General features: G+C 44.4%; 1 protein-coding gene across 10 annotated transcripts in view; it reads left to right on the top strand.

Moving 5' to 3' along the window:
- Window positions 1-245: 245 nt before the first annotated feature.
- The window catches only part of EYA3 (EYA transcriptional coactivator and phosphatase 3), a 41,754-nt gene continuing 16,278 nt past the window's right edge, over window positions 246-25,721 (top strand). The window contains exons 1-8 of one of the 10 annotated variants that reach the window (XM_071453541.1): window positions 286-365; window positions 4,722-4,812; window positions 11,303-11,400; window positions 13,285-13,328; window positions 15,273-15,355; window positions 17,938-18,004; window positions 18,818-18,960; window positions 23,156-23,293. In XM_071453541.1, the coding sequence (XP_071309642.1) occupies window positions 11,368-11,400; window positions 13,285-13,328; window positions 15,273-15,355; window positions 17,938-18,004; window positions 18,818-18,960; window positions 23,156-23,293 (508 nt within the window). In that variant the 5' untranslated portion in view covers window positions 286-365; window positions 4,722-4,812; window positions 11,303-11,367. The other 9 variants (XM_071453540.1, XM_071453538.1, XM_071453546.1 and 6 more) reach the window with 9 other exon arrangements.

The raw sequence follows: 25,721 nt of genomic DNA on the forward strand, positions 1-25,721 counted from the left end.
TGGTGCTGGGTAAGAGATCTCTCCTGCCCTGCTCTTTCGTTCTGTTTGCTCTCTCCTGCCCGGCTGAGGGCGGTGATAGAGCGGCTTTGGTGGCACCCACCCGGGCTCCCCTCTATTTAAATACACTTGCGACAGTGAGTGAGGGTGACCTCACAAAAAATATTTCCTATTTCCTCCAAGAGCGGGGCGGCCGCAACGCCCCGACCCACACGGGCCCGGCTCCCTCACGGCAGGAGCCCCGCCCCGGCGGGCGGGCAGTGACGCCACTGCCGGCGCCGCGCTCTGTTCCGGCGGCGGGCGGGGAGCGCGGGCGCCGCTGCCATGTCCGCTGCGGGCCCCGGGCCCGGCTCCGGAGCCGCCTCTCGGTAAGAACCTGCTCGGGCCCTGCGCACGGAGCCCTCGGTGCTGTTCGCGGGCTCGGGCTGGCACCGGCGGGCCGGCGCTGCGAGGCCGCGGGCGGCGAGGCCGACGCGTGTGCTCAGCGTGCGCTCCTGCCCCTGCTCCGCCGGAGCGCGGGCCCGAGCGGCCGCGGCAGCACCGGCGGCGCGGGGCTGGACCTGCTCCGGGGCTGGACCTTGTCCGGCCGGCCCCGAGCCCCGTGGGGCGTGCCCGGCTGTCCCGGCTCCTTCGCCGCTGCTGGTGCGCGGAAGGGCCGGGAGAAAGGCAGGAGGGGCACGGGGCACCCCAGGCGCTCAGGAGCGGACAGGGGACCCAGAGCCGGCCCCAGGGCTGCCCGGGGCTCCGTAGATGGCCACAGGAGGGACCGCGGTTCCCGGGGCCAGGCACGGGCTGTGCCGGCTTCTCCAGGGCACGGTTCAGCGCACCTGCATGGCTCCTGGGTGCGTTTAATGCTTGTACTGGGGTTTGTGCACTCTTAATAGGATGTTTAGGCTGGGCTTAGGCTTCGCAAGCGAGGTTGGATCCAGGTGGGCTCTGCTGGATGTTCCTGGTTCTGGGGATGCTGTGCGGAGTTGTTGGAGCTTTATGCACAGGCAGATCCAGCACAGAATGCTTTGTTAGTCTGGCTGCTGTGCAGCGTGGTGTGGCTGAACGGTTTCCAGACTAGAGCTAGTCCTTGATGGAACATCACTGTAGCCCTTCTGATGGAGCATCAAACAAAGAGTGATGGTGGAGTTTGCTTTCAGAATGGAGCTAGCTCTGTCATGCACTTAATCCGTAGTGCAGTAACCTCCAACTGGTAATTAACAGGCAGCATGCTGATGAAGATAATGATAATCATAACAATCTTATCTGCCACTTGTTTGGTTTCCTTCAGTTTTGTCTGTTGTGGATTATCTTAAACTCTGGAAGCTGATTAAGGTATGTTTAATTAAGAATCACAATTCATGTGCCTGAAGTCAGTGGTTTCATAATAAGTTACTTTTAAAAATGCATGAACATAGTGGTTTTCTCAGCCTGCAAACCTACAGGCTTGTTGGGCTGAACCTACTGTGTTTGAGGGGTTTTCCTTGTCACCTCATGGTGTGATCCCTCTTACTCTGGGGTTCTCCATCCAGCTTTTGCCACACAAGCAGTGATCTGCTGGTACATTCTCCCTGCTCTGTTTGAAACATCCTGAGCTCGAGGTCCTGCAGTTTCCAAGCTGCTGCAATTCCTGCAGTGTTTGCCTGAAACTTTTGTCTCCCCCTCAGCTCTTGCCTCAGCAGCAGTTGTGGCACCTGGGGAACTGTGTATTGTTGGGTTGTGCAGCACATCTGATTGAAAAATTGTGAAAATTTGTTGCTTTTCAAATAATTTGTTTGGAAAATGGTCACTGATGTATGCAATAGCTGTAGGAATTCCCAAGTAATTGGTGACTTTGGAAGTATTTGTAACTTCTCAAAGGTTTGCCCCAGAAATCTCCAGATGTTGAATGAATTTTGAGTTGAATATGTCAGAGGACACTATAAATGTGCTGTATGAATGAGTTGGAGCCCCTCTACAGTAGATTAATGAACCATTTCCTAACTTCTGTGTACCAAAAAGGGGTCATAGGTGGCTAAACATAAAACTAGATAAAATATACTGAAATACTTTAATTGAACTTAAAGTCAGGCAAGTAGTGTGTGCCTGTGTGCAGGCCATGCTCTACACAAGGTACTCAAGGCAGATAACATTGGGATGTGAGTAGCTCCATGCCTGTGCTCTCAGTTAGCAGAAGTAGAGTTATTTTTTCCCCCTCTTGACAAGTCTCTGCTCTTTTTCCCTGCAATCTGCTCTTAGAAACTGATGTTTGATAAAACTTTCACTGGGTCTGCAAGACCCTGTGATTGGAAGAGGAGCTGCCAGGATGGAGAGGTGTGGAAACTTTTGAGCCTGAAATAGAATTGTGTCAGGACTTAACAGCTGGTATTTTATGTATGTTCTTGCACCAAGCAGTGTCCACAGACCACCCATCTCCAGACAGTGTCTTCTTGCAGGAATTTGGGAGTGATTTTTGCTCCTGTACCATGACCAGCATCACTCACTGGTTGGTTATACATTGAGGATGGTATTTTTCAGCTTTGTCTTACCCATAATTTACTTCCTTTATTTCATCCTGATCTGTCTAGAATTTTTTTCTCTACTTGATTAAAGGGCTTCAAGCCAGCAGCATCTCTTCAGCAGAATTCTCTGGTGGCTCCTCTCTAGCAGTGATTCTGGGATAGTTTGTGCAGATGCCATGACTGGAGGCCCTCCAGTACCTGAGGGAGTAACTTCAAATCCTTTCTTTCTTCTTGCAGCTGCCTCCAGAGCCTCAGTGAAGGTGATGTTGCAAGGGCTGGGATCTCCTCCTGATACCCAACATGATGTTTAGGAGAGTGCTGTGACACTGCAGGGCACAGCAGCCTCCTCAGGGTATGGTGTCACTGTGATTCACACCAATCACTGCCCTGTCTGTTCCAGGTTGTCACCCATCAGTGCTGTAACTGAACAAGCTGACTACAAAACAAGCCTTGTATTTAGAAAAATAATATACAATGTTGTTATGGGGACTCTTTCCATCTCTTCAGTGGACTTTTATTTGGGGTTAAGGGTATGTCTAGCCCAATTTCAGAGGTGATGGAACTGTTCATTCTGCAGCAGATGGGTCTCTCCTGAGTTAACACTTGACCAGAGCACTATTCTTGCATCTCAGGAGCTTCCTGCTGTGTCTTGAAATGTTTCTTGGTTGTGTTTGAATACTGACAGTGCTGTTTCCCTGAGAGTCACCAGCTGGAACTTCACATAAAGCGTGTGGCAGCTTTAAACCTTGGGTGATGGTTCCTATTTCTGTACAGACCACACTATTATGTGTAATTCAGTTTCTGGGATTTTAGAAGTCAGTCTCATACTTCTAGTTTGCTGGACCTCCCAGATTCTTCCTTTTTGAGCTTAGTCAAAATTGTCTGTCCAGCCAAGCTGTCCTTCCCCTGCATTTGCTCATTTTCTTGCCTCTTGGGCTGGACTGGGCTCTTGTGTTTGGGGAAGCTGTCCTTGATGATCAAACATTGCCTCTTCAGGGCCCCACAGCACTGAACAGATCAGATCAGCCTTCTGCACAAACTGTAAGCTGGCTGTTTATTTTGTTACTTGTCATCTTCACTTCTCCTGGGACCTTGCACTGAGTACAGCTGAGTCCTGAAAGAGTTCCTCTAATAGAAGTATAGGTGCATTTCATGGTAGCCTCTGGTGCTAGCTGTGTGACTTTTTGAGATCTATGAGTCAAATCTTTTATTGAAAATGGAGTTTAGAACTGCCTAATGTCAATAATTCTTTTTTGTGGTTAATGTGATGCAGATTTGCTGTCTGACTGAGACAAGTTTAAAAAGTTCAGTCTTTTGTTCAGGAAGTGTCCTAATCTATTAGGATATGTCTGAAGTGGCTTTTAGGAATTAAGGGCAGTGTGTCCTGCTGCTGGGAAGTTTGTTTTTAAAACCATGAAAGTCAAACAGCTTTTTTTTTTTTTTTTTTTTGTTTTTTGCTGTCTGGGGCTGCAGCTCTAGAAGTTTGTGACCTGTTTAATTATTTCCAGAAGCACAAAAATGTATATGGGCTGTGAGATTTCAGGTACCACACTCTGTGTGGTCGCCAGGAGAAAATCTGTTTGGTCTCACTGCAAGTTGTACCATCAGGAAGAGAGGGGGGAATCAATTGTTCTACTTGGCTGATGTTTCTGTAAATCACTGTGCTTTGCTTCTGTCACTGAAAGGTAGCAGCAGTTCTGTGCTCTCCTGCCCTGTGAGTGATGTGTGCTGGCTCTGGCCAGCAGGAGCTGCCACATGATTTCTGGGCTCAGTGGGAGTTGTTTTTCTTGAGGATGATGTTGTTCTGTCCAAATCTTCCTTTTGTGAAAACAGTTATTTTCCCCATTAAAATTTTCCCTGCTGTGTTTCAAAATTGAATTGAAAAAGCATTGCATAAGAACTGGGAAAACAAGCATGTGTCATGGGTCAGGCAGAGTGAGCTGCAGACTCTCAGAGCACTGATAGCCCTTCAAGGATCTAAAAATCATGGGAAATGCATTGCTTAGGAGAAAACTAGATTTGTATTTCCATGTTTGATTTCAGTTATTTTCTCACTGTGTTTATTTCTTATTTTATTTCTCACAGCACAATTTTTTTTCCATTTTAGGGTTATGAAATTTTAATCAAATAATGATTTTTTTAGCCCTACATTATGACAGCATTTGGAGGCTTCTCATGACCATCCATAGCTTCAGAAATAAGGCATACAAAATGCCTTCCTTGTAACTTTTACAGTGTTTAATTGTGAAATTTCCTGGCTGATAAAGAAGGGAATAAGGAGCATGGAGAGAGAGCAGGGACTCATCCAGCAGCACTCATCAGAAAGGTTTTTGTCTGGTTGTCACAGTATTTTGCACATACCTGTGTGTGTTGTACCTGGGGGCATGTGGGTGTGTGTGGAGGATGAGAAAAGCCAATAGTGGAGTATCAGTGTTTGCTGTGAGCTCTGCTGCATTGTGCAGTGCATGGTAATGTCAATATGTGTCTCTTCTGCTTTTGTTTTTATTTGGGTATTCTAATTAAACCTAAAAACAGAAAGGGGGGTAGATCTGCCGTGCTGCACTGTGCCAAGATCTGCTCCTCTGTCAGAAGCTGTCGTGTGGTGAGTGGCACAGAGTGAAAACATTGTGAGGAAAAGCTCTGCTCCACTTGGGTGATGCCTTGGGTTGTTTTGGCTGCATGCTTGATTGATCCAGTGTGTGTGTAATGCAGCAGCATGGGGCACATTGTCATGAGATACCACCAGAAAATATGGGAACACTACACTATCCTGCTGCCTAATTAATGTATTTTTGTTGCTGTTCATTGTAAGGTGGTGGTCCTTGAACAACTAAGGAGTGAAAATAACTGCATAGGTGACTTGTACAAAAAAAAAAATGCACAAAACATTACAGCCATTGCTGTAAAAGACAATAAAAAATGTTTCTATAAATACATATTACACCACTTAGACAAGTCTCTGGGGCCATGTAGGATCCAGTCAAGGACACTGAAGGAGCTGGCAGCTCCTTCATCATTTCCCAGCCTCCCTGGCTAACCAGGAAGGTCCCACTTGACTGGATGCTTGCAAGTGTAATGGGCATCTAGGAGGGTCAGAAAATGGGTCTGGGGACTGCAGCCTGCCCTCAGTGGAGTGCAAGGCTGTAGGACAGACCAGTGGCATCATGTGGCACATAGAGGACACCCAGGGGTCAGTCCCAGTGTTCAGGAGAGGCAGATCCTGCCCAGCCAACCTGTTCTCCTGCAGGGTGACTTGCATCATGCATAAGGGAAGGGCTGTGGATGTGTCTGCCTGAACTTTAAACCTTTTGACTCCATTTCTCCTGGAGAAGGTGGCTGCTCAGGGCTTGGGCAGGTGTGCTCTTTGCTGGGTTTAAACCTTCAGCATGGCTGGGCCCAGAGAGTGAAGGGGAATGGAACTGCATCCCTGTGGGGCTGGGCACTGCTGGAGTTCCCCAGGGTTCAGAACTGGGACCAATCCTGCTTAATATCTTTCTGAATGTTCTGGACAAGGGCATGGAGTGCATGCTAAGCACAACAATCCCATGGAACACTCCAGGCTGGGAGGAAAGTGGTGGGGAAGTGGTCTTTTCTATCAGGAAAGGACCTGGGGGTGCTGCTTGACAGCTGCTGAACACGAGCCACCCTGTGGGTAGGTGCCAAAGATGCCAAGGGCATCCTGGCCTGTGTGAAAAATGGTGTGTCAAGGAATAGGGAAGTGATTTCCCTCTCTTTTGGGTTCAGTTTTGGGTCCCTCACTACAATACAGATATTGAAGGGCTGGAGCATGTTCAGAGAAGGGAACAGAGCTGGGGAAGAGGCTGAAGCACAGATCTGATGAGGAGCAGCTGGTGTGGCTCAGCCTGGGGAAAAGGAGGCTTGGGAGGATCTTCTTGCACTCCACAACTCCCTGACAGGAGGATGGAGCCAGGTGGGGTCAGGCTCTGCTCCCAGGGGACAAGGGACAGGACAAAAGAAAATGGCCTCAAGCTGTGCCAGGGAAGGTTTAGATTGGATATTTGGGGAAATTTGTTCCCTGAAAGGGCTGTGCAGCCCTGGCACAGCTGCCCAGGGCAGAGGTGGAGTCACCATCCCTTGAGGGCTTTAAACACAAGGCACTTGGGGACATGGGTTAGTGGTGGCCTTGGCAGTGCTGGGTACTGGTTGGACCTAATGATCTTGGAGGTCTTTTCTGAAATAAATGATCCTATGATTTTATTCCAACACTGTTTAATAGATGTCATTTCATTACTCCAATCAAAACTTTGTTCCTAGGGAAATAGTGACTGTTCTAAAGTAATATAAAACCATAGTAAATTAGCTTTTTTTCCTAATTAGTATAATTACTGCATGTTGGTTTTATCACAGTATCCTGACTTTAATTATTTGCAGCTTGGGAGAACTGTTTCTTGCATGAAACTTTATATTCAAAGCCAAGGCAGATGGGCTTGAAAAGCACAAGCTGAAAGTAAATAGCAGTCCATCCAGGTGCTGCTCATAGCAGGCAGCTTTCAGAAATTCTATCCAGAGTATCTAGTTTGAGAAAGTCTGACCAAGCTGGGCTGTGTAGTTTAGGATTTTTAAAACAGGATTTACTGCAAGAAACTGGAGATCACTTGCCAGGGCTTTTAATGGTGAATTATTGGCATCAAGATGTGCAGAGCTGAAGGCAGCTGCTGAGAGGGATTCTGCAGCCCCTACCTCTGCTCTGAGGCCTTCTGGTTTGAAGTTTGGATTATGTGGCTCCTTACATTGAGCAACCAAAATAAAATTACACACAAACCCAAATCTTATTATTTTGCATTGCTGGTGTTCCATGCAAGTTGGAATTAAACAGGGTGGTTATTCAAAACAAGTCTAGATCAAATAAAACCTGGTGTTTAATTCACATATTACAGAATAGTTTTCATCAGGTAATTAACAACAATCATCCCAGAAAGCAAAAAAGTGTGGTGCTTTGCTGGTTTCCAGAAGCAGAACAATGGACTCATTTTTCTGAATGTTTCTTTCATTGCAGCAGATCATTTAATGGCTTCTTGCACACTTGCTTCCATTTTGTACTGTTTTTCTCATTCACAAACCCAGTGGCCCACAGAAGCATTCTTACCTCCTGAATCTTTGATACCTCTGCTGTTGTGTTCACTTAGGGTTTAAAAATGTTCTGTAGTAATGTGTAAAAAAATAATAAAGCTTACCTGAGTGCAGTTGAGTTTAATATGAGTTAAAATCTAATTTTGAGATTTGATGTGCAAAAACCCCCCCAAACAACCAAAAACCCCAACAAAAAAAATCAGCCTTGTGTATTTTCAGTTTTTAAAAATCATCTTTGTTGCTGGTGAGCTGCTGGCTCAGTGTGCTCCTCTGAGGCAGCTCAGGCTGAGCAGGTTCAAGATGCTGGGTTTGATTTTTGGGGAAGCCAAGCTCTGGGTGGTTCAGGGCTCTCATACTGGGTGAGGAGGGGTTTGGAGCACCTGGAGGGGTTTGGGGCCCTGGGCCATGCACCCACCAAGGGCTGGGGGCAGCTGGGGGTTAGCTGTGCTGGAGAGGGCAGGAGCAGCTGCTGCCTGCATCCTGCTGGTGGTTTCAGCCTTGGAGCTGCCAGCAGCTTCCCTCAGCCTCTCAGTGCAGGAGGAGAGAGGCAGGAAGAGGTTCCTGCCATGCCATGATCCAAGGACTTTCTGTGCCCAGCCCCAGGAAAATCTGTGCCTGCTGTGTGTGAGACCCTGGTGACCCTGGGTGGGTGGTACAGGTGAAAAGGCTCTTGGATATTTATCACTGTCATGTCTCTGCTTCATCAAAGTGGAACATCAAGTAGATGATAAAATTTTGGGTTCATTTACCATGGCTGTGGCTGAAAAGGGACATCCTGCTGCTCTGCTTGCATGTTTTTCCTGACCCTCATCCTGCTGGCTCCCCTGGAACAGGGCTCTGCAGGGCCAGAGCTGATCTTTCTGTCATCACCTTAGCAGAAAGACTCTGCTTGGGTCTCTCTGGTTTTTCTTTTCTTTCTCTTTCTTTTCCCTTGGCAGATCCTACATCCAGACTGCTGTTGACCCTCACAAGCCTCTGGAGGCCAGGAAGGAGGGAGTGAGAGGCAGGCAGGAGTGGGGTGCAGGAGGCTGGGAGAGGCAGGAGCTCTCCCTTTTTTCCCTTCCTGTTATTTAACACTGCTGGGGTGTGGGAAAGCTGCTGGTGCTGGCCCTGGCTGGGGAGGATGTGGGAGGATGCCCTCACCCCTTGCTCTCAGATGTGGAGCTCAGTGCCTCCATTTCCCCCAAGTGCTTGGTCTGTGCCACCACAGCACACCTGGAGTGGGAGGTGTCATCCTCTGCCCCTGCTGCTGTTTCTGCAGGTACAGAGAAGGCATCCTCCATCCTCCATCCTTCATCCTTCATCCTCCATCCTTCATCCTTCATCCTTCATCCTCCATCCTTCATCCTTCATCCATCATCCTTCATCCTTCTTCCTTCATCCTTCATCCATCATCCTCCATCCTTCTTCCTTCATCCTCCATCCTCCATCCTCCATCCATCATCCTTCATCCTTCATCCATCATCCTCCATCCTCCATCCTTCATCCTCCATCCTCCATCCTCCATCCTCCATCCTCCATCCTTCATTCTTCATCCTCCATCCTCCATCCTTCATCCTCCATCCTTCATCCTCCATCCTCCATCCTTCATCCTCCATCCATCATCCTTCATCCTTCATCCTTCATCCTTCATCCATCCTAGGCCAAGTTTCACTTGGAATTCTCACTTCTGTTCTCACTTCTCACTTCAAGTTCTGCCTTCTGAGCACTTTCTCTCCGTTTGCTTTGGTTCAATCATCTGCTTCCAAGTGCTACAAGATACCCCAGCTTATTTGGAAAGAGTGTTTTCTTCACACATGTAAGATATTTCAGTGGGACTCTGAGAATCTTTTTGTCTTTGTAATTATTTAAATCCTTCTGAAAACCAAAATTAAAGAACTGCTCACAGCTTTGAAGCAAAGCATGGCATGGGAAGTTACTGCTGTGTTGATCAGTGGAATGTAAGATATTTTTCCATACTGAAGAGTTTCGTTTGGGATTCTTCTATGTAATTACACAGCAAAACAGTGTTAAATAACAGAGGTGAAGGATGAGGGACAGGAATGAATTTCAAATCTTCTTGCTCTTGGCCATTGTATTTTGTACTTCTTTGTATAATCTCTGAGTGGCAGAGTTTCTCTTCAGTCCTAATTTTTCTGTTATTTCTACAAAAAAATAAATAAGATTTACATTTAAAATAAAACTGGTTGAAACGGTGGAGGAAAAACTGCAAAGGTGACAATAGTGCTTTGTATTGTAGACTTGTGTGTTGTGAATAGGGTCATTTCCAAAGAACCTGAATTATGGAAAAAAACTAATTGTGAATTCGAGTTCAGGCAATAAGGATAAGTAGCTTTGATTAGGAGTGGCAGCCTTGCAAAATCCTCAGACCCTCAATGAAACCTTATCCTGCCACATCCAATACACCCTGGCACGTAAGACCTGCCCTCAAATGAAGGAGAAACCTTTTGTGTTTTCTTGGTTAATTTGGAATTATTGCGGGCTGCGGAGCATCCCCGAGGCTGGCACGTGGGGCCGGGCTGTGGGCAGGCTGCACGTGCTGCCAGGGTAAGTAGGTCTGGCAGGAACCAGGCAGGGGACACAGCCATGGTTTTCAGGACACCAGAAAGTTGTTTTTGTAAACCAGTCCAGTCACTTTGTGCGGGGATAATCCCGTGGTTTGGAGGTGCCTGAAGACTCCGGGCAGGGTGGGGAAATAGAAGGTCCCAGAGGAAGGAGTGGTGTGTAAAAAAGCCACTTTCACATTACTGCAGACACTTAGAGCTGGACTTTGTGGCTGTGGAGGCAGGAATAGGTTGTACCTCAGCACAGAAAGTCTCTGGATTTAGTTTCTCCAACCCACCAAGAGTTTTTCAGTATTTCTTCTGATTTCTGCAGTCCCCTGAAGTTTTGCTGTGTGGGTGTGTGGCAGAGGAGGCAGCTCAGGGAAAGCTGCTCTGAAGAGGTTGGGGTTGGTTTTAATAAAGTGGCTCCAGAATGAGCTGCAGAAAGAACAAAAGCACAGATCATAGTGCTCCTGCACATCAGGTGGGCAGAGGGGGAAGCCAGCAGATCACAGGCCCTTCTCTTTTGCCCAGCAAATTGCAAAAGTTAATCAGGTTGTGAAAATGTTATGCAAAATTTCTTTTTCATGATTTTAAGTCCCTGGAAAGCAGCAGCTTTTTGATGTGGTATATAAGATCTCTCCGCTAAATGCTTCCAAAATAAAAATTCTTTTATTAATTTTCATCAAACTTCTCTTTTTGAAAGGTACATTTGAAATAATGAACTTGCTTTGTGAATTTGGTGGGGAACAGCACTGTGTGTAAATGCATTTAGGTGTACAGTTTTGTCCTGATTTTTTTTTTAATTGTTATATAAATGTTCTAAATTAAAACAGGTTAGATTGAATCATGCTGTTTACTGACCTAGTAGACCAGATTTGATCATTTAAACTGTCTTTAAAATCATGGTGCACGTGTCTGATTAGTGTGTTAGCTTCTGCAGTCAACGTGGTCCGAGCAAATGATGTAGAAATGTACCATGTGCATGAAAAATCTGTATCTTCAAAGCTTAAAGCTAAATCCCTTGTTTATGAACTCTTTCCATATATGAATTTTGTATTTTATTTGGGAGATGGCCACACAAGTTTTAGGGGAGGAGTATATAACAATTAATATTCTCTGATAGCCTACATGATAAGCCCCCAAAAAGTACATAAAGCCATGAACACCTTTTTTTAACAGGGCTTGAAGACTGCTGAGGAACACACGATTTGAATCATTTAAGCATTAAAATAATAGTAATACCCATGGAAGAGCCACAAGACTTACCCGAGCAACCAGTAAGTACATTTTAAAAAGGCTGAAAATGAAAATCTAAAACAAATTAGTGATCTCACAGTTTTGGTATACAGGTTTTTTTAACTAATATTGGAAAAGAAGGCTTATACTTAGTGTATTTATCCAGAGGGCAAAAAGCATTTTGTTGTTCATAAAATTTAATTTACTATAATTTATAAAAAGCATTTTGTTGTTCGTAAAATTTAATTTACTATAACTGTACAGGCAGTAATAAGTTCTTGAACTTTATGATGTTTCTATGCAAAATGATTACTCAGAAAACCAGACTTATCTCAAGCCTGTTGTAGAGAAAATAAAATTCACTATTACAGGGACAAATTCAGCATGCTGGGTATTACAGAGTGTATAGTCTTTAATTCTTCTTATGCTTGAGATCTTGGAAAGATCCTGTGATTCATTGTTTCCACAAGTGGAAGGCATTTTTAAATGACTGATGTAGCATTGGGTTGGGGTAGGGAAGCATGTCTGAAGGGTAAAGTTGCTACATGTATGTGAAATATTTGCAATAATGTTTGCATTATCAATAACTGATATTAACACAGCATGGAGGTGTTGGTAGAGAATTATCCATACAGTATGAAATTAATTAAATTGTGTATCTAAAACATAATAGCATAGGAATGAAACAGAAATGTTTGTATTAATGTTCTGTTCCCAAAATAAACCTGGCACAAACTCCACAAGAAATTGCCAAGTTACAAAGGGAGTGATGCTTGTAATCTTGGATACCTTGTCAAATGCACACAGAAACAGAATAATGTGCTTGAGGGCACTTTGGGTGTGCTGTAATTGAAAAGATTTTGATGCCTTTTTAATGTGAGAATTTAATATTCTTCAGTTAAACTAGTTAGAAAATACATTGTAATGTCATTTATGCAATTTTATGATTTAGGAACAAAATCAAATGAAATGGAAATGTAAAATTATTCAGAACTTGGATTTCTACAAGTTGCAGATGATGGGCTTGAGTAGTATCCACAAAATGTGAAACTAAGCAGCAAAACCATATAGTTTGTACTCCACCTATTTGAAGAGTTTAAAAATGAATTCCCTGTACTTAAAAAGGAAATCTCTCTAAATACATCCTAATATAATGAAAACTGTCTTTATTCTTTAGAGCATGAGAGATAGGGTACAGCTAATTTTCAGTGGTGTGTCCTTTAAGCAGATTCTGCTGTAATATTCAGCTAAAGATTTCCTTGGTAATTTCTTTTAAGAATACCAGTGATAGCAGTCAGTCATTCTGTGGCAGAGTATGAGACTGAATGGATCATAATGAATGAGTGAGGCAGTCATGGCATTTTCTTGCAGGAGAAGCTCACCCTGGCATCCTTCTGAGAGTTTTACAGTAATGTTTGTACCTTGCAGAAACCAAATTTGTGTTCAAGCCAGTGCTGTCAGTGGTGTAATACCCTGTACAGGAACAGGATCCAGCTGGCACCTACAAAATGAGAAAAAGTGCTGTGTTGGTTTTAGTCAGGAGTCAAAACTCCTAATTTATTACAGAAAAAGCATTCATGTTCCTATCTTAAAATATAGGGGGGAAAGAGCAAAGTTTGTGCTGAATCCATGCAAAATAAGATTTTCTTCAAATTTATGACTGTTTTATTCAATTTCCACAAAATTGTCCTTACCAGCCATTTTTGTTGCTTTCTATCTCAGCACCTGTTACTAATGTAACTAACATGACAATTCTGCTATACCAGATCCAGTGTTAGCCCTTGTTTTCCAATTAGGAAAAAACTTGGTTTGAGATGAAGAGCCCATGGTTACACCAGTGACTTCTGGAGTGCAGGACATGCAGCCACCATTGTGAACCCTCCAGCTTGTGTTAGTTGTAGCTCTGAACATTTTTGTCTTTGCAGGTGAAAAAAGCCAAGATGCAAGAATCCAGAGACCAGAGCCTGAGGTATGGGATTTTAAATTTGATTTTAGTGTAGAACAGTTCTTTATGGTCTTTTACAATTATAAAGCTTTCATTTTAGAAATTTGCCTCTTGATTTATTTTTTACAGAGCTATGGAAAATAAAGTTGTATTTGGATTTGGTATAATTTTGATTAAGTTCCCAATAAAAAATAATTAACTAGCTTTGTGGTATAAAGCTTTTATAAAAGTGGCCACAAAAAGAATGGCATCATCACACCTATCTTTCACAGAATGAGACTGAAATAACATGCATTTAATTTGGTGAGACTCAGGATATTTTAATAATATCTGTACTACTGTTCTTAGTGAAACTCTGTGGGTAACTGCTATGAGAAATGAAACTCTTGAATTGGTAGCTTCTCCTATTTAAAGCTATTGTGTGATACTATTTTTATCCTCAGTAGATGCTTTTTGATCATGATTGTATTTAGGAATTAACTATTATTATTACTACTTAGAATAGCTTTATTAGGATTTATTCTGCTTCTCTGAGTAGCAGCAAACTCAGTGAGGAAAGTTTTCTTTTTGGAGTCTCTGCCATTCCAATAAGAGCAAGGAGGAAACACCATTTCTGCAGGAGTGGTCCTGTTCTGTATTCTCAAAATTAGAATTTTGATCTAATCACACAAGCTCCCTTTCTGGCCCATCCGAGTCAGAGAAATCAGATCTTAGGGAGGGTTTTTCCCTCTCTTGGGCAGAGAGGTCTGAGCATGTTGAGGGGCTCTCCCTTCTCCCTCTGTGTCACCCTGCTTCAGCACAACCACACCTTCCCTATGGGCACAGGGAGCTCAAGATTTGAGTATAAACATCCTTGGACTTTAAAATTGTGGACATCCAGTATTTAAAAACAGAAGAGAGGGGTGGGATAAAGTTGCATTTCTAACTTGATTAAATATTCTGTTTAAATATTCTTGCTCTGTTTTGATAAGGCTATACATGAATTTAAGTTTAACCAATGGATTAATTTAAAAGAATTTATTGGACCTGTTTCTCCCTTTTCTCTGCACTGCAGGAGGGGAAGGAGGGAGAAAAAATTAGTTTAGTTGGGTTCAGAAAGCAGGGATGGGTGGGGAAAGGTGTTGCAAGGTTTGGGTTTATTTCTCATACAGCCTCCTGCTCCCTGTGTAGTTCAGCTCAGACACCTTTAGGCTCTTCCTGAGAATTTAATTTGCTCATCCAACACAAAACTGTGCAGTTGTTTTTTGTTGGGATGCTGAATGGAGTCAGGTGATGGAGGGAGGCAGAGAGCACCATGCTTGGTGCACACCTGAGCTACAAGGTGCAGTTCCTTTGGCTCCTTCACCTTGAGAAACTGCAGTTTCAAAATATCAGAACAGCACAGAGATGGCTCAAAACTTCATGAAAAGCTGTGTTGCAGAACTAGCAATAATAAAACTAAAGCCTGGAAGGCAATAATCAAGGACAAAACAGTTTCATTTAGAAATTACCTGTACTTCCTACTCTGTACATGAACAAAGCAACATCAGCATGGAACTGAAACAATGTGGGACAAATCCAGAATAATTTAAGTAGAGAAGTGACCCCCAGTCCAAGGATGTTTCAGCACTGCTCCTCAGGGACAAATGCAGCACTGAGGCCATGCCCATGGCAGGGAGCCTGTGGCAGCAGGGTCACACAGCACTGCTGGCAGCACTTCCTTGGCTGCTGCAGCTTGGGGGCATGGAATGGAGATGCCAAGAGGTGTTTCTCACAGAAGCCACCCCTCAAACCCCATAGAGTTTGATGTCTAATTCCAGGTGCAGATCTCTCTTTCAGAATCTCTTCCTGAAACAGCAAAGAGCACAGGGCTAGGTTTTGTGAGGAGTTAGTGTGCCTTGGTCAGAAGGGTTGAACCCAGGGGTTATGATGGCCAAGGATGTTAATTTAAGAGTTCATAATGCTAATACTGAACCTTTGTTGTCCTAGCAGTCATGTGAGCAGCACAGAAGTCAGTGATCAGAAAACTGAATCTTCAAACCTTGGTTCAAACCTTCCCATGTCCAGTGAGAGTGAGTACCTGGAGTTCTCCCATTGTCCTTCCCCAAGTCTTTCCCTGGTACCATGCACATCAACCACAAGCTTTGTCTCCTCCTTGTAATCCTTAGCCTGCTCTCACTATCAGTTGTAAAGTGAACATTTACTGTAGTGTTTACAAAGTGTTAATGCCTGATGGTAAGGAAATATCTGTTTCTAACAAATATTTTTCTGTCACTGCCCCTCAGCTGGCTGTTGGGTGCTTTTGAGTGCTGCTGTGTCTTATCTGCCTTAGACATGATTCTTCTTGAGGATTGAGTTAATATCAGTTGTACTGCCTATTGTAAACATGTTTTATAAATCATTATCTCTACACAGCTGCTTGGGTCCTTTGTAGCAATATGCCATACACTTCATCTTAGACTCTGAATTGTATTGAATGTCTGCAGAAAGCTCTCAGGGAATAAACAGAGAGGAAACAGGCAGGGAATACAAAGATTGCATACCAAGTGAAAAGTGGAGTGTGTCCTTTCTCTTGAAAAAAGAGGGCTGGAAGTTATTAGGAAAGTCAGATTCCTTTGACTGCCAATACATATTTTGAAGTGTAAGTCAGCTCACCTTAGCTGAAAGTGTGTAAGGTGTGACTTCCCACTGTAATTGATTCAATCATTGCTATTTTAATCCATCCTGTGGTGTTGCAGGAGTTAGGAGAAATTTCATCCTGCAAAACCTGACTGGATAAGCCATTTACAAATCCTAGAAACTGCATGCAGTGTTATTGTGGGATTTTTTGCTTTTTTACACCATTGCCTAATTCTTTGTATGCAGTTTTATAAATACAAGTTCTAGAAATACCATTACTTCATAACTATTCAGATGAATATTGACTTTCTTAAAAGAACCCTACAAATTCTCAACATGTAGGAACTGACAAGTGTTAGAGGAAAGTCTTTAGGTCCAAAAGTTCCCAGTTTGTGTTTGCTGTTGTATCCTTGAGCTACGTGGGCTTCACACTGTGAGCAAAGGCAAACACTGAGGAGCAGAGGAAGGTGATTCATGGATCATTTGGGAGGTTCAGCACATCTGGTTAATGGTTTGTACTTCTCAGCTGCTGGTGTTCAGATCACACAAAGAGGAGGTTTTTGATTTTGAGGTGGCAGAATGCACATTGGGGTTAGAGCTGCCTGTGGCAGTGTCTTGCTTTCCTCACTGTAACTCAGGAGAGTTTACCAGGTGGTCATACAAGGGCAATAATGCAGGTCCAGTATGGAAATGCCAACTTTTTGAGCACATTATTGGCATTTGGATCAAATACCAAGGCAGAGGATGCTGTTATCCATAACCCTATTTTGGAGGCTGTTAATTGAGTCACTCCAGAGGGAGAGGGAAAATGTGGTCTCTTGTAATGGTAGGTGTGGGGTCCCTGGGGATACACAGCCTGAATTACCTCCTGGGCAAGCCTGGGTGCTTTGCTTTCAGAGGGGAATCAGCTGGATCCACAGCAGTGCAGCTGTGTTTGCTGAGGGTTTGGCCATGGTGCTTGTAGATCTGAGCTGTGCAGATACAGTCACAGCCCTTGCTGCACTGTGGTGCTGCCATGTGCCAGAGAGGCTGCAGGGGCCAAATTCTGTGCTGGGCTCCTGCCAGAGAGGCTACAGGGACCAAATTCTGTGCTGGGCTCCTGCCAGAGAGGCTGCACAGGACCAAATTCTGTGCTGGGCTCCTTCCAGAGAGGCTACAGGGACCAAATTCTGGGCTGGGCTCCTGCCCATTGTTGCTTTCTGATGGACAGCTGAGTATTGAATCAGCTGATGTGAATCCAAGGGGTGTTTAAGGCTCTGGGATGAAGCCATAGGAGCCCAGACCCCATCTCCAGCCCAGCCTGGAGTGCTCTAATAGAGTTCTCTCACACAAAGTGTAGCAGAGCCATGGGCTGTGCTGACTGAGAACATTTGAAACATTTCCTCTTTGCCAGCTGAGCCACTCTGTCTTACCAGCTTCAGAGTGCAATTGCTGTGAATTTATTGAAGCAGAAAAATCTGGTTAAATGTAACTGCCAGCTTATTTTAGAGGCATCTCTGAGCCTTGTGCACTGCAGCTGTGCTTCCCTGGATATTTGTGATTAAGTTCATTGAGCTGGAGCTGTTCCTTTTTGCAGGAAAACTCTTTGCTGGAGCCATGCATGGACAGAGCACCTAGGGGATGAGGAAAGCTTGGCAAAACAGGTGTTTGGTCTCTGCTCCAGGACACAGAAATGTTACACTTGGTGCAGATGAAGCCCCTTTGGCAAATGTGCAGGGTTTTGGGGAGGGCTGAAATCAAAGGTTTTTTATGACAGTTGCAAAAAATTATGGTACCAGCTGATAAAGAGAAAGAGCTCTGTTTCACAGGGAGGAATAGTGTGACTGACTGATCTACCTGCTGTGAGGTGGCAAAATATTTTGTGCCAGTTTAACAGTGTGTTTTTGAGAATTTGCTTTGAAACAGCTATTCAGGGCACTAAAAGTCTTTGTAAATACTGTGTGTTGACTAAAATGTACCATGAGTATTGATATTTGTCTTTATTTGTTGGGTTTTGAAAGCACCTCTGTAATTACACAAATTTATTTTTTTTCAGTTATGACATGCACTGATTATATCCCAAGGTCATCAAATGATTATACCTCACAAATGTATTCTGCAAAGTAAGTCAAGAAATTGTTACTGAGTTCTGTAACTATTATTTCTCTCTGAAGTAATTGTTTTGTATCTTCATGCATTTCTCCAGTGCAGTAAATCCCACTATTGGCAGCAGTTACTCATTGCTGGAGACACTGTACTTACAGAATTTACCCTTCAGCTTTAGTGACTGTTGTTTTATAAATGATAAATGAAAGCCCCACAAAGATAAATGAAGCCCTTCAAGTAATTACCATGATAGTCTTGGTGAACAATGCACCTGAAAGTTGTCAAATAAACAAATTGAACATAAATAAATACAAGGGGAATATAAGATTTTCTCATCATTCAGTGTGTTTAGGGATCTTTGTATTTTTTCCTGTTGGAGCAGGATAGGCTTTAACCCCTGCTGTTTGTTTTTGTGTAGTTTCTGTGTGTGTGTCCCTGGTTCTTACAGGTACTGCTGGACTACAGCAGCTGCAGGCTCTGGTGTGGTCAGGCATGATTAGTGGGACTGACCACTCATGCCTGTTGGAATGGGGATGTGTCCACCCTGCCCTCCCAGGCCTGGATCTGGCTCTGTGGAGGAGGGATTTTCCCTGCTGTCACTGCAGGCAGCACCTGTAAACTCAAGGGCCTGCCTTGGGGAGCACAAGAAGCTTATTACACTAAGAGGAATTGTCAGTCTGAGTAGTTTCTCCTTTCTGGAGCAATTATTGAATGTGTCTTTGGGTTTGAATGTGTCTTTTGGTTTGAATGTGTCTTTTGGTCTTATTGAAGGCTGAAAGCTGCACAATGTAAACAGTTCTTGCTGACTTTTGTTCTCTCTTTTCCCCAAGGCCATATGCACATATCCTCTCTGTACCAGTATCAGAAACAATGAGCCCTTACCCTGCTCAGCCTCAGTACCAAGCACTACAGCAGTCCCAGCCCTACACCATCTACCCCCAGACCACCCAGACCTATGGACTACCTCCTTTTGGTAAAAAGTGACTCTTCAAAGATTTCTCTGTGCCTGCAATTACTGTTTTATGTCTCAGTAAAAAGCCAATGTTAAGCATAACCACTCATGTTGGAGAGAAGGGTTTGTAGGAGAGCACATAGCTTAAACTGTAGATGGGCACTGATCTCTTGATGGGGCTTCAACTTAAAAAAATAAGATTTTTTACAAAGCTGTTACTTTGGATCTCCCCATGAAGTTTGCCATGTGATTCTTGGTTTGGGATCATCATTGTCTCTAGTTGTGGTATAGCTGTGTTTGTGCAGTTTCCTTCTTAGTGAAATGACACAACACTCCATACTACAACTCCTTTCTCCTTTCTCCCTTCTCCTTTCTCCCTTCTCCCTTCTCCCTTCTCCCTTCTCCCTTCTCCTTTCTCCTTTCTCCTTTTTCCTTTCTCCCTTCTCCCTTCTCCCTTCTCCCTTCTCCCTTCCCCTTTCCCCTTCCCCCTTTCCTTGTTGTTATCCACAATTATGACATTTTTATTTCATCTTTCACCAAATGAGAGCTCATGCTAAAATGTCTCCAAGTTTACTAAGCAAATAATTTCCTTAATTTGCTCTAATAACCGAGCCCTTTTAGTAGCTATTCCAGTCTCTGCAAATGCAGCTCCCAAAAACTGGAAGGGAGCAGAGGCTGTTTTATCCTTTAGCAGGGAACATCACAGCATCATGCAGGGAGCTGGGAGAGCACCCTGGCTGCCTGTGGCAGTGCTGGAGTCACCACCCCTTGCAGAGGACGTGGTGGTGCTGGATTTATGCTTGGACTTGTTGATCCTAAAGGATTCACATTCTGTGATTCTAAATATATGTCTCAGGGGCTTGTGGTTGAACAGCCATAGGCACTGAGCCTCTTGCAGATTTATCTGTAATGCTAAAATCTTGGTACCTTGATGTGTGTAAACATGAATTTTTTTCTAGTTAAAGAATGAGATGTCTTTGAATAACAACAGCTACATTTCTGGCTTTTGTTAGCTGCTGACAGAACATGGGCTTTTGTAAAAGTTACAAAACAATTGATTTGTCATTATATATTTGAAAGATGGTGTAGGAAGGATAATAAATCCAGACTTGGCTTTGTTAAACACAAGTTAAATTGCTAATACTGTAATTACTAATGGTTGCTGGAACATACTCCTCCTCACTGGGTACCTGCACTTTGGTTTCAGTGCCTTGTTGCACTGGTTTTTGCTGTATCTGAGCAGTGCCTGATGGTTTCCTTTGCTTCATTTATTTGGTGTTTTTTGATAGTGTGTTGTGCATGGTGCACTGGGGCTGCTTCCTGTGCTGTTGTGTGTTTTAATGTGTCACATGCTGGTGTTTTTAAAGGCAAATATTTGTAAATATGTGGAGTGCTCCAGTGAAGTTGTTTAAAACAGTGGTTTAGACTTCTACAGTTTTGGAAGGAGGGAGGGAAGGTGTAGGGGTTTTGTTGGAGTATTGTGGGTGTGATGTTTTGTTGGTTGCAGTAGTGGTGGCTGTATCTGGGGGCAGTGTTCATTTTTTTAAAGGCAGAGGTTCTGGAGTGCAGGGGTACTCAGCTCCTTCAGTATCATAGTCTAAATGTAACACTAGAAATTCTTCTGAAGGCCAGGAAGGAGATCTGCATTTTCTGTTGACTTCAAAGGAGCTTTCCTCTGTAAAATATCCAAAATGTCATCAGTTACTGAAATGTCTGGTGTTGATTTGGTGGTCTGTTGTTAAACACCTGAATTTTTAGTGTGAAATCAAGTGTTAGGAAGATGATAAAAGTCATTTCCAGTAATGGAAATCATAGTGGAGTGGTATCTGCTGAGTCATGCTGAGGAGATGGACCTTGCACAGTTTGATGGAGAGGATTGAACATGCACACTGCAGAGGGAATTCTGGAAATTGCTTCTGCTCACAAAATCTCCAGTGAGCAGGTGAGGGCCAACAACTTGGTTTTACCAGCACCAGAGGGCTTTTACAGAGGTTGCTGTGTCTTTTTACCTTGTATTTGTTTCTATGCCAGAAAGAAGGCACCATGGCTTCTCTAACTGGGACAAACCAGCATGAAATTCAGGCAAGCTGACAAACACCAGCATAGTCTGCAGGTGGCTGAAGCCAGGATGCTCCTTTTAGAGAAGGGATGACCTATGCTCTTGGTGATTTGTCACCTCTCTTGGTGTTCAGTGCATTGTTCTGCATGGGATGCCCTTGTGGTCTAGAGAGATTTTATTTAAGAGTGGTGACATCCAGGCTGCATAGCTGTGAGCTGGTATTAGAAGCACCATGGATGTGATGGTTTACTTTAACTCCAGAAAAACCTGCAAGTGCTGGGATGTCCTGTGTGGGGCCTTTCCATGTCTGCAGGTGTGTGCTGGGACATTCTGTGGCATACAGTGCTGCCACTGGACATGGAAGAGTCTCATTCCTCCTCTCACAGCTTCTCCTCCAGCATCCTTGAGGCTGTGCCAGCTTATCCTGCTGTCCTGCAGGACATTTGCCACCAGCCCAGGAGTGTGCCTGGGTATAGAAAGTATAAAGGGCATGTCTGTAACAGCCAGACAGGGAAGGCAGGGGCTGAAGGATGCTTTAGGACATGACCTGAATCACCCAGCCAGCACTGCCAGCACCTCTGTGTGTGTCTGACCTGGCTGGTCATTGTCCCACAGCATCCAGGGTGGGGTTGTGTTTCACTCTCAGGTTCTTTGGCACTTCTGCATGTCCTGTGAGCATCACACTGTGCTGCTGACTGCTCCTTGTCCCTCTGTCTTGTCCCCTAAGGAGCTTCTGGTTCCTGTCCCCTGTGAGAACTGCTCAGCCATTTGGAGATGGTGGCTCTCCCTTTCCAGGCTAAACAAACACAGCTGCTCCCACTCTCCTTGGAGGATCTTTTTCACATATGTTTTGTTCTGGAGTTTCTGCAGTGTGTCTACAGTCTTGCTTAAATCAGCCTTTCCTTTTTGTTTGCTAATTATTGAGGTTCTGGAGGCTTGAAACCTTAACAAAGACACAACTTGAGAGTCAGAGTCAAACCCTGGGGTGACTGGGCAGAGGGGAGTGATTTAAGTTGACTGATAGGTGTCAGTTTGAGATCAGATATGTAACTAAATCAAAGGGCCATTGCAGAATTTAATTCTGACAAAGCTGCAGCATCGAGTGGCTGCTCATGTCCAGCTTTATGGAGTCTCCCATGTCATTTAGGTAAGAAACCTAGAGCTCCCAGCCCATGGCTCAGTCCTGCTGCAGTGGGTGAAGGGCTGCAGGGGCTTCTGCAGCCTTGGTACTGATCTCAGGCTGTTTCAAAAGGAGGGTGCTCTTTCTGATGGCCCTGAACTCTGTCTAGCTCCAAATGTCCTTTGTCCCTCTGCTTTGCACACTCCTGCTTGTTTGTAAGTAGATCCTCTCAAAATATTTCTGCTTCCTAACCAGGGCCAGGGAGAGCTGTCTTTAACTTTGGCTGTAGATTTGGAGACACTCAAATGAAAGCCTGAAGAGCCCTGAGGAGTGAGGCCTGAGCTGAGCTGCCTCAGTTGGACACTGTTGGCACCCATCAGTGCAGAGACCTCACCCTAACACAGCAGCCAAGCTGAGCCACGTGCTTGGTGTGCCCTGTACACATAATTAGAGTCACTCTGCTCTCTGTGCTGTGCCCAGGGTTCTTACAAAGGCATTCCAAAACAACAGGAAGTCTGGAAGAAACATTCAGATTTTTAATTATTTTTTTAGCTCTATGTTTGTTGTTGTCAGTCTAGGAAAATTACTGACTTGTGGCTTGGTTTAAAATATTCATCCCAAAGCCCAGTGAAGGAGTGGAAGTGTTAAGCTTGGCCTTCACAGATCCCAGCTTTGGCCTCACTGTGTAGCAGCTGATGTCACTTGCAGTGCTGTGCAGCTCAGCCCAAAGTCACAGCCATTGCAGGTCCTTTATCTGCATGGGCACTGAATCTCAGTGACCACAAACAGATTTTACTTAAAAGCTTTGCAAATTAATCTTCTTGGTGCTTTTAATTTTCTCTTTTTCAGCCATTTTGTCACCAGCTCTAATCCCTGCACAGCCTGACAGTCAGTGCTTACCATTGCCAAAATTAAACATTTTCCATGTGTCATTTGTTACTTGCTTTTGTGATGAGCAAAAATCTTCATCTGAGGAAGGAGCATGCTGTTTGGTCCTGGCATATTTGTTTGTAACTGGTCCAATTTATCTGATTCAGGTGCACTGTGGCCAGGTATGAAACCTGAAAGTGGTTTAATTCAGACTCCATCTACAAGTCAGCACAGTGTTCTTACCTGCACTACAGGGTTAACCACAAGCCAGCCCAGCCCAGCACATTATTCTTATTCCATTGAAGGTAACTTGGCATGGTTTTTATCTGCATCTCTCTCCACCTAACTGAGTCCAGATACCAAACTAGAGAGGCTTGCACGCTTGTCCTTGGTTTGTGCATGCTTCTTCATGCTCTGCCTCTTTTCTCCTTGTGCCTGTGTGTTTGTGGGGTTGTGTTTGCCTCCCCCCTGTGTGTGCACCAGGCTGGCTCGTTGGTGCCATGCTGCTGGGCTGAACAGGGTGAAGAGCAAATGGGAAGGGGAAAGAGGCTCCATGTTGTGTTCCTGCATGCTTTATTGGGAGTGCTCTTGCATTTCTCTTTGTGGTCTTTAGATTGATGTCAGGAAATATGCTGACTGTGCAGTGAGATTTTTAAACATTTGTTTTTAATTCCTTCTGGAGGTAGATGGCTCTTGAATGTCACAGACACAGGTTGGTAGATCTGCTAGGAAGTGAATTTCTCAGTATAGAATTACCATTAAAATATTATAATTGCTGGAAGTGCCAGATCTAAGAAGGCAGGTGCTGAATTTCACCAGTTTCCACAGCAGTGAATGTGCCAGATATCTGAATAATGAAATATTGTTGCTTATGGCACATATGTGCAAATTGATACCTTTTCTTTAGGCTGGAATTTGTCATTTAGGTTTTGGTGACAAATGGTGAAAATTTGTCTCTTTCTCTGGAAATTTTATAAAGCATTTCAGGAATTTGTAATCTATGCCTTGTGGAATATTTTCACTAAATAATTCAGGGACTTGTGGAAATTTTTAGTTCAGCTTCCTACTCAAAGAGTAGTTGATACAGAATTCAGAACCAGATTGCTCAGAGCTTTATCTAGTTACATCTCCAAAACCTCCAAGGACAGAAATTTTGCCACTTCCAGAACCTGACTGTCATTATGATGAATTTTTTTTTTCTTTTGTTGACTCAGAGCTTTCACTCTTCCATGTTCTGACCATATCTCTCCTCCTGCTGCTGCACATCTGCAAAAAGAGCCTTTGTCTGTCCTCTCACTAATGTCCCTGCAGGTTCCAGCACCTCCTCTCCTGGCTGGACAGTCCCTCTCCCCTGAAATTCCCCTTGCAGGGCACATTCTCCAGATCCCTGACTGGTCTGGTGTCTCTTTAGCAGAATTTTATCTGCTGAATTTTATCAGCACTGAATTTTATCAACGTGTTTCTTGTGCTTGAGGGGCCAAACTGAATGCCACAACCAGATGTGGTCTCATGAGAGCCAACAAAAGGAGGATTATTCTTAAAATTAGCAGTGAGTGGATTTTAGTATGTCTCTCACAGAGGAAAGTCCTGTGGTATGCCATGGTACTTGCTCAGCTTGCATTATTTAGACAGTCAATGGCCCAGTGTAGTATTTATCCTTAATTTACTTTACACATTCATAACTGCATTCATAAATTAACTGCAATGAACTGATCATTTTTTGTGAGTGCACATGGGCTCCAGAAGCAGCAGGATCAGAGTTTTATTCGTTGATTGAGGGAAAACAACTTTGTGCATCTTGACACTGATGAAAGGAAAGCAATACTGGCAATACTCCCTTTTTCCAGCTTAACCCTCCTTCCCACAGCAGAATGATTTTCTGAGTCTCACAGACCAGCTGTGAGCTGCCAGGGCTCAGGGTTGGTGCTACACAAGATTTCCCAGTGATGTCCCATGGGGGCAGGTGGATCCCTGGGGGTGCTGAGCAGACAGACCCATGTCAAGCCTTGTTCTGTGGAATTATAAAATCACAGACTTGTTTGGGTGGAAGGCACCTTAAAGATGATCCCCTTCCAACCCCTCTGCCATGGCAGGGCCACCTCCCACTGTCCCAGGCTGCTCCAAGCCCTGCCCAGCCTGGCCTTGGGCACTGCCAGGGATCCAGGGGCAGCCCCAGCTGCTCTGGGCATCCTCACAGCCAAGAATTCCTTTCCAATGTCCCATCTAAGCCTGAACTCTGGCAGTGGGAAGCCATTCCCCCTTATCCTGTCACTCCATCCCTTGTCCAAAGTCCTTGTCCAGCTCTCTCTGAGCCCCTCTGGATGCTGGAAGGGGCTCTAAGGTCTCACTGGAGTTTTCTCTTCTGCAAACTGCTCAACCCCAGCTGTGTCAGATTTCACACAGGAGAAGGATTTTAATCTGTGCTGCTTGGAGAATGTGTGATGTGAGAAATCTCCCTGCAGGCTGCTCTCTGAAAGTGTGCACAAGTCACCCCAAAGTGTGCAAAAGTCACTCCAATGGTCCCAATGCTGTTGCTTTTTTGGAAAAAACTTTTTGCAGACTCGCAGGAAATGTTTCCTTTTCCAGATTTGCTCTATTTCCTTCTCAAGCAGCTCACCAAGGGTTCAGGTCAGTAGAGGGGCTGGTGCCAGGGAGGTGTTGAAAGGCTGGACAGAGTTGTTTCAATAGTAATCCCTGGAATATCTGTCTTTTCTTGCCACTCAAATCAGCAGG

Source organism: Agelaius tricolor, unplaced genomic scaffold, assembly GCF_023055355.1.
Source record: "Agelaius tricolor isolate 1412-34295 unplaced genomic scaffold, bAgeTri1.0.p SCAF_36, whole genome shotgun sequence".
NCBI classification, from domain to species: domain Eukaryota; kingdom Metazoa; phylum Chordata; class Aves; order Passeriformes; family Icteridae; genus Agelaius; species Agelaius tricolor.